Source organism: Nesoenas mayeri (genome assembly GCF_963082525.1).
Source record: "Nesoenas mayeri genome assembly, chromosome: 3".
Classification (NCBI taxonomy): domain Eukaryota; kingdom Metazoa; phylum Chordata; class Aves; order Columbiformes; family Columbidae; genus Nesoenas; species Nesoenas mayeri.
Window position 1 is genome coordinate 36,479,524 of NC_137544.1, and position 8,091 is coordinate 36,487,614.

The 8,091-nt window shown below is 39.1% G+C and overlaps 1 protein-coding gene across 1 annotated transcript; it reads left to right on the plus strand.

The window, feature by feature from the left end:
* Positions 1 to 459: 459 nt before the first annotated feature.
* Positions 460 to 1,710, plus strand: PRSS35 (serine protease 35; the record flags this gene model as incomplete). The annotated part of the gene is made up of 1 exon (XM_080342218.1): positions 460 to 1,710. The coding sequence occupies exon 1, from the start codon at positions 469 to 471 to the stop codon at positions 1,708 to 1,710; it is 1,242 nt and encodes a 413-aa protein (XP_080198344.1). The 5' UTR covers positions 460 to 468.
* Between the last annotated feature and the right edge of the window lie 6,381 nt (positions 1,711 to 8,091).

Consider the following 8,091-nt stretch of genomic DNA (forward strand, 5'->3'; position numbering starts at 1 on the left):
ACTGGCAAAAGCACAGTCTAGACAAGATGGCCTGGCACCCTGTCCAGCTGAATATTAAAAGTGTGCAATGTTGGGGAAAGCAGCTATAGAGAAGATAACTGTAAAACATAATTACATTCCTACATGACTAATAAAACAAGGTTGCTGTACAGAATGGAATGACTCAGACTGCTGCCCCGCTGAGGGAAAAGCAGGTAAAACTCAGCTGTTTCCACCTTCCAGTAGGTAGCTCAGCATGGATGTTGGCTGACTCATCTGCACCCAGCTTGCTAGAGACTGTTGAAAGCATCAAAGGCAATACAGGGAATATTTGAGGCATTTTAATTTTGAGAAGAATGCTAAATTCTGTTTCACTGATGTCAGTGCTAATATTGCATGATTGTACTTTGAAGATACTAAGATAACTGTGCATATTTCCAATGTGTATTTTCAAATTTCTCTTTCTTGTTTTAGAAAAAAATAGATAAGATGGAGCACATGTTACTGCTATTCATATTTTGCATACCTATATTGGGTCTCACTAATGGAACAGAAACTGAACAAGATTTTACTTGGCACTTAAAGAAGATTCCCCAGATTGTGAGCAGAAGAACTTTCTCCCTTGACAGCCCTAAATTTGAAGCAAAACCCAAATTAGAGCTGAACAGTGTATGTGGAATTGAATGTCAAAGGAAATTGCCTGTGCCAAGCTTGTCTGACTTGAAGGACCTCTTATCCTATGAGACAGTTTTTGAAAATGGCACACGTACCCTGACCGAAGTGAATGTCCTTGGACCAGTACTTGACCCAGTTGGAAACACAACCACACAAAGGTCTCCGAGAAAGAAGAGGCAGATATATGGAACAGACAGCAGGTTCAGCATCTATGACAAGCGCTTTATGACCAACTTTCCGTTCAACACAGCTGTGAAGATCTCTACCGGCTGCAGTGGTGTTCTCATTTCTCCCAAGCACGTGCTAACAGCTGCCCACTGTCTGCACAATGGCAAGGATTATGTTAAGGGCAGCAAAAGGCTGAGGGTGGGCCTGATGAGGACAAAATCCAGAGGCAACGGCAGGAAGCGCAAAGGTGGTAAAAGAAGTAGGAGAGAAGTTTCTGCGGCCCAAGAGGACCCTGAAGTTGCCACAGGAAAAAGGCAACGATCCAAAGGTGATGGGAGAAAGCAGAGGAGATCTGGGAGGAAGCAGGAGACCTCAGATGGCATGCCCTCCTTCCAGTGGACCAGGGTGAAGAGTACCCACATCCCGAAAGGCTGGTTTAAGGGTGTCTCTGGGGATATTGCCCTGGATTACGATTATGCTGTTCTGGAGCTCAAGCGTCCCCACAAAAGGAAATACATGGAGCTGGGAATCAGCCCGACAATCAAAATGATGCCTGGGAGTATGATCCACTTCTCAGGTTTTGACAATGATCGGTCTGGGCAGCTGGTCTATAGATTTTGTAGCATTTCTGATGAGTCCAATGATCTCTTTTATCAGTATTGTGATGCTGAGCCTGGCTCCACTGGATCTGGTGTCTATCTCCGTCTCAAAGAGCCAAACAAAAAGAAGTGGAAACGCAAGATCATTGCAGTTTTCTCCGGCCATCAGTGGGTGGATGTCAATGGTGAACAGCAGGATTACAATGTAGCAGTAAGAATTACTCCTCTCAAATATGCCCAGATTTGCTTCTGGATGCATGGGAATGATGAGACTTGCACACAGGGCTGAAGAGACCTGAACCCAAGTCGCTTAGCACCCGCATTACCGTAGAGCGAAAGTCTGCTGCAGCAGGTACTGGAAGAACATCACTCCAAGTCAGGATGTTTTTAAACTCAGAGCTCACTAGTAATGTAATAGTGACTTGAGGAACACTGAATTGCTGGCGGAGGGGTAGAATTGTCAAAAAAAAAATTTCTAATTGCAGTCAGCCCTAGATATGCACTTAAAATCCCAACCATATTTATATTATTTGCAATCGTGATAAATTCAAACCATTCACATCAGGAAAAAGATGAGTACATCTGTCTTTTTTTTTTTTTTTTTTTTTTTCCCCCAAGGGAAGGAGTGAAATATCTCAAACTGGTATTATTAAACAATATCTATTTCTCCCAATGGATTTGCTTTTCTCAGGGTTCTGTTCCAATTCTTCAATGCAAGTTGTGCATACAGCACATTACTCTGTATGCGGGGTGATCCAGAGAACTGCACGAGAACAAGATATTATTTTGGCATTCTCTGAAGACCACAGCTCCGTGATGAGAAGAAACAGTCTAGTTCATGCTTGTTAGTTTGGAAAACTTCCTCCTCTGGTTGCTGCAGGAACACTTCCATGGAAATCCTGAATTTCTGTAGCAGAGGACCTTAAAGACAAGTTTCACTTCATTTCTCAGTAAAAACAGCAAGAAGAAATTAATGAACATAGAAGTTTCCATGTTTGCAAGAAGAAGAAACATCAGGACGTAATTTAATGCCCTTAAATCTTCTTTAAGAAGCTATATCTCTTAAACACATGCATTTGCGTACTAATTAGTATTTGGAGAGCTGTAGGTTTAGTTTCTAGTCAAATGTTTAGCTTTACCATTGGAAGAAGTCATTGACTTCTGAAGTGGCTATTTGACAATCATTTAGAGCTTCACAGATTTTTAGGGTGCTAACCATTTTTTTCGGGTTTTATAAATTACTTTTATAAGAGTTCAGCTTCATAGATAGGATAGTATGTATTAGGCTGGGAGCTGGAAAGTAATATTTTAGGTTGGCTTTATATGGTTTTGCAAAATGGGTGGTTTTAATCATGTCATATTCAGACTCCACCTCAACAGGAGTTACAGGATTGAACTAAAAAATTCTGCCAACTAAATTGTACCATCTTCTGAATGGTAGAATAACTGTCCTGTACATTGTAACAGATATCTTGTTTGGTATTAGCGATAGTTAACAAATAATTTCATTCAATAAGTTTGCTGAACCATGTATTTAATGAAAACACAAAGACAGCTTACCTTTTACACACTTTTAAACACAAATCACCTTTTAAAAATTGTTGTTGACTGCTACACAAGTCTATATCTTTTATTTTATATCAAAATTTTGAAGCACAAAGGATTGTTATGGTGCTACGTTAATCTGATAAGATAAAATGATACTGTGTATTTCCAATCATATCCTTCGGGTTTCAATACTTTTATGATTATTCACTACCACAATACTTCATTCTTTTGATCATAAGTTTATGCTGACCAAAAGACATTTTCTTCGTGTGCTGAAGAAAAAAAAATATAACAAGATTTTAAAACAGTATTTGTTTGTTGGTATCTTTAAAATATGCTTGTAATATCTTCTGATGAAATAAGATAATTTTAATAACCCACTTTTTTTGTAGATGATCGAAAGTATAAAACCTGACACTTGGAATGTGCAGGCAACTTTCTTGGTCATATTATTGCCAAAGCATAAAAATTTAAGACTTGCTTCCTTACCATAACTCTAACAATATTTCATTAATTGAAAGAGATGTCATTTTAAAAGATAATATTTCTTTTAATGTCAGCCTTTTCAGGGAACACTTTTCTTTCCCCTTTTTAAAATTTTATGTTATTGTGTGATTGCAGAAAACTAATAATAATTTTATAAGCTTAGAAATTAATGTCTAAGACTTTAAGGTTCATTATTTTTTATTGTTGTTAACGTCTCTACTAAGATGTATGGCTTTGCTGACAGTAATTTTGAATCACCTCAGTCCAGTGTTTAGTACTCTCACACTATGCAATGAGCCTACAATATTCTTTAGCTGGCTCTGTAATGTTTTTCTTAAGTGCCTTTTTCCATAGTTACTGTGACAAATATGGTACCACATTGTTAATCCAATACAAGTCTACCTAGGTCCATAGATTTTGTTACAATTATTCTCATTGTTGATTTGGGTCCAAAACCATGGTAAGGTGGCTTAGCAAATTCTTTGTTTTGTTGAGTCTTATTTAGGTGTACTCCTTAGGAGCAGAAATATAACTGAACCATATTTCTGTGTTAGTTTGGGAATCAAGGACAAGGTAAGAATGAAAAGTTTTGACATCAGCTTTCAAATGGTCTTGTTATAATAATCATTCAGCATAAATACCTCAGCCACAACCTCAAGTTCTCATACCAGGCTTGGTGACAAATTTTTATCCTCAGAGGATAAGTATTAGATGCTCAGTGCCCTATTTTGTGGTACTAAGAGATTGGAGAGGCTGGCCAGAGCAACATAAAAATTAATTGAAACTATATATATATTCAAGCCTCTGTGTCTGAATGCACATGCACAAACACACACAAATATATAGGCTTGTAGAGTGTGTGCCATTTTGACTGGGTCAGCACCTTCAGACAAGGGAATGCAGGCACGAGAAGACCTGGACAATATGTTATTCCTGTTGTATTTGCATGCTGGGCAGCATTTCAGTCTACCACTTGGCCTAATAGAGAAGGAAATGCTCTATGTAGGCGTTGTGGCTGCTTACTACAGGGACTTCTGAAATAGTTCACAAATTGAGTGCTTATACATTACCCCAGGAGGTCAATGTCCGGTATAGAGCTCTTGGTACCAGCCACTGCAAATGGGACAAGAATTTCTAAGCTGTGGTTATCTCAGATTTCCTTAGAAAACTGCAGATGGTATCTAGTCATCTATGAGAAAATACAAGGAGTGGGTGTCCTCAGTAAGTAGATCAGCTCTGTTGTTGTCAAGGACACCAGCATCAAGGCTGGGTTTCCAGCCCAAGAAGGGGATAGAGCCCTTGTGATGTTCCCCAAAGGATTTTTCCCTCTTTCAAGTGCCAGGCTGTACATCATTTGTTCACATTAGGGCTAATGCTTTTCTGTAACAGTTGCTATAGTAGATCTTTTTCTTTAACTGTATTCCTGGCTTTAGGAGAAAAACAAACTCAGTCAAATCCCTTTTCTGCTAGGGGGCTACTGGCAATTTGTAAAGTTAACAAATAAGTTTTTCCCGGGCCAAAGATGAATCTCATATACAAACCATTAATACACGCAGACCAGCTTCTGCAGGCATTTGTGCATGAGTTTGTGCATTTGGGGCTCTTAGACATACAATGGAAGTCAAGGGAATTATCTGCAATGTGAAAAATTAAATCTAACTTTGTATTATCTTAACAAAAGAAAAACACAATATTAGGTAGCAAAAATATTTCTGTTACATGAGGTATAGACTACCCGATACTTTTAAAAACTCCTTGACTCAGTTTATAATTTATCATCCAAATTTTGCAGATGCATGTGTCTGTATGGAGGATGAATCAGCCCAGAATGTGGCTTAAGTAAAAAAATTGTTCGTTTGCATCTGGAGGAGAAAAGCAGCTGTGGAATTCCTCCTGTTCTGCTGATAAGGAATGACCTGGCAGCAAACAGCAATTAATACAGAAAGAGAGAGCAGGAGAAAAAGATGGTATAAAAGAGCAGGAAGATGGAGGTGGTATGCAAGGGATAAAGAAAGTGGGAAAAGTAGCAGATGAAATGGCTGCAAGGTAGCAGGGGGACCTATTGTCAGAAAAAGCAGGCAGCTGATAAAGGAATAACAGTATAAATTACGATGTAAAAACCACAAGTTACATGAACAGTCTCCTTTCGCTGTTAAAGTCAAGGCTGTTCTTCCCAGCCAAGCGCATCAAGGAAAGGGCTGTGAGAAGGTTCAGGTTTTGGCAGGTACAACTGTCAGGCAGGGGGTTTTGACCCTGGTCTATAATCCCTGCCCCAAATTACAGGGATTATGCTTGTGCTCGTTTAGGGTCCTTGGGAAGCAACAGATCCATGTCCTGGCCAAAAGGCTTATCAGTGTGAACTCCCCAGCACTGCGGGTCACCAAGTGTGGGGTGGGTGAAGGGGGTTTATTTCACTTGAAAGTTTCTAAACCTGAACGTTTGTTGGGATTTCTGTAAAGGCTGTTCCACATTGGAAAACAAAACAAAACAAATGAACAAACCAACAAAGACAGAAAAACAACAAACCAAACAAAAAACCTCACAACAAACAAACAGAAACAACAAACAAAAAATCTCAGACTTGAAGCATTTAAATGTTGGGTCAATTTTTTGCATGTAGATACAAATTCTAGGGAAAAAATTATTTCAAATACCTTCTGTTTGTGTTTGGTATCTTTGTAGAAATTTAATCAACTGCTTCTAATTCTAAAGCAAAGAATATTGCAGATATTTCTGTTTACAAATTCCTGGATTAAAGAATGAATGGGGAAAAAAAAATAAATAATATTGTTAAATTGAAAGCTTAAAACTGCACACTAATCTCAAAGGATTTGGAAGTACATTTGGAAGTATATTTGAGTCCCTGTTGCACCAGCCTTTTTCTCCAAGTGTGTCATAGCATTTAGCTTAAAAACCTCCAGAGGTATCTTTGATGATTCTTTAATGTTCTTAACTTCTTAAAGACTGACAGAAAACTTCAAAAATGTGGTTTTATATTATTTTTAACTGCACAAAATGACAACTCATTTGGGAAAATAAATGCAAACCTTTGCTATATTGAGACATTATACAATGCACATGCTATGTCAATAAATATTTTCTGTTGTTTTCCTTTTCCTCTGTCATGATGTAGTTTGTTAGCTACGGCAGTGTTGCACAAACTCCCTTCTGTAAATGCTTGTAAAAGGTTATCAGTGAATCATCTGGGACATGGTCTTACAAGATATTAATGTTTCTTTGAATTTGTTCTGTGAAAAAAAGCTCCCTGTCTACTCCTGTCTTCCAGATAATTACTCCATGAGCAAATTTGATGGGTAAAAAAAAAAAATTGGTTCAGCAAGGAAATGACTCACAGACTGTGCTACAACTTATTAATTCTGAAATAAGTAATTGGTTCTGTTTCTGCTATTAGCTATTGTTGTATTTTCTACCCCAGAGAGCTGTTGAACCAGGCCAAATTAGAAGTCTGTAAAATATTATAATCTTGGTTCTCAGCATTATCTTAGCTCTGTACCCTTGAAGCTGGTGCTGATTTCATCACTGACAGTAAAAGGAGAGATTTTTGGCAAGGATAAGAGCTGCTGGACATCTTTAATGGAAAGTTTAGAAATGATTACAGCAGTGATTAACGGTGTGTCTAATACAATCGATATTTAAGAGGGGTCTGGCAAGGGCTTCCCCTCCAGCTCTGGTGGTCCTTAATGGGAGAGGCATATGGGCCACAGGGGAATAAGGATCAACAGCCTCATCGCCCAGACCAAAGTCCGTGTGGGGTTGGCAACGGGATCTAAATTTTTTCGTTGTTGTCGTTTACCTTTTGCCACCTTCTGGAAGAATGTCTTCGTGCCTGAAAAATGATTCTCAGCCCCTACCCAGTGGACACAAACAGAAGCCCAGGGGTGACAGCGTTGTCCCCTTCAGGCTGCTCACAAGCTACTGGTTGCTCCTGTGGAAGATGCGTTCCAAGATGTGCTGTGGGTCTCACATTCCCATGGGCCCTGGGGGACTTGAACTGGCACCCCATCCAAGCATATTTTCAGCCCTAAAGCATACTGATACAGCCCAGTCCCTTGTCATACTTCCAGTTCCCATAATCTTTAACAAATGCTCAAAAAGCCTTCACTAAATAACAGCAGCTCAAATCCACCAAAGAAGTGGAATCTTATATTGGTTATTATGCAGGTTTTCCTGAAGAACTGTTCATTCCTCCTGCTTGGAATATTTCTCTGAGCCTTGATAAAGGCTAACACATCAGCTGTTGTTGCTAAGAAAGAAGATCAGATATACTGGAAAAGCTATACAAATATTTCAGAAAGATTGTGCCTCTTGGCAATTATCTATGCACCATAATTATTGCAGTTGCTATGGCTTTACTTCTTTTCCATGTGAAAGAGTTTGAAAACATTGGAGGAAACCACATTGGGCTGTTTTTCAGACAAATTACTCAGCTGCCCTTTGGCTGCAGTGACAGCATTCTCCCACCCCTCCCCCTCCAGTCTAATTTCCAGCTTTATGGATTAAATGCTGGTTTCAGTTTTGCTTAATCAAAGATGAAAACAGCCAGGGGACAGCACATGGCAAAGGACCTTTTATGGCCATACCTCTCTGGGGCATTTTGGAGCAGGCTAGGCCTCAA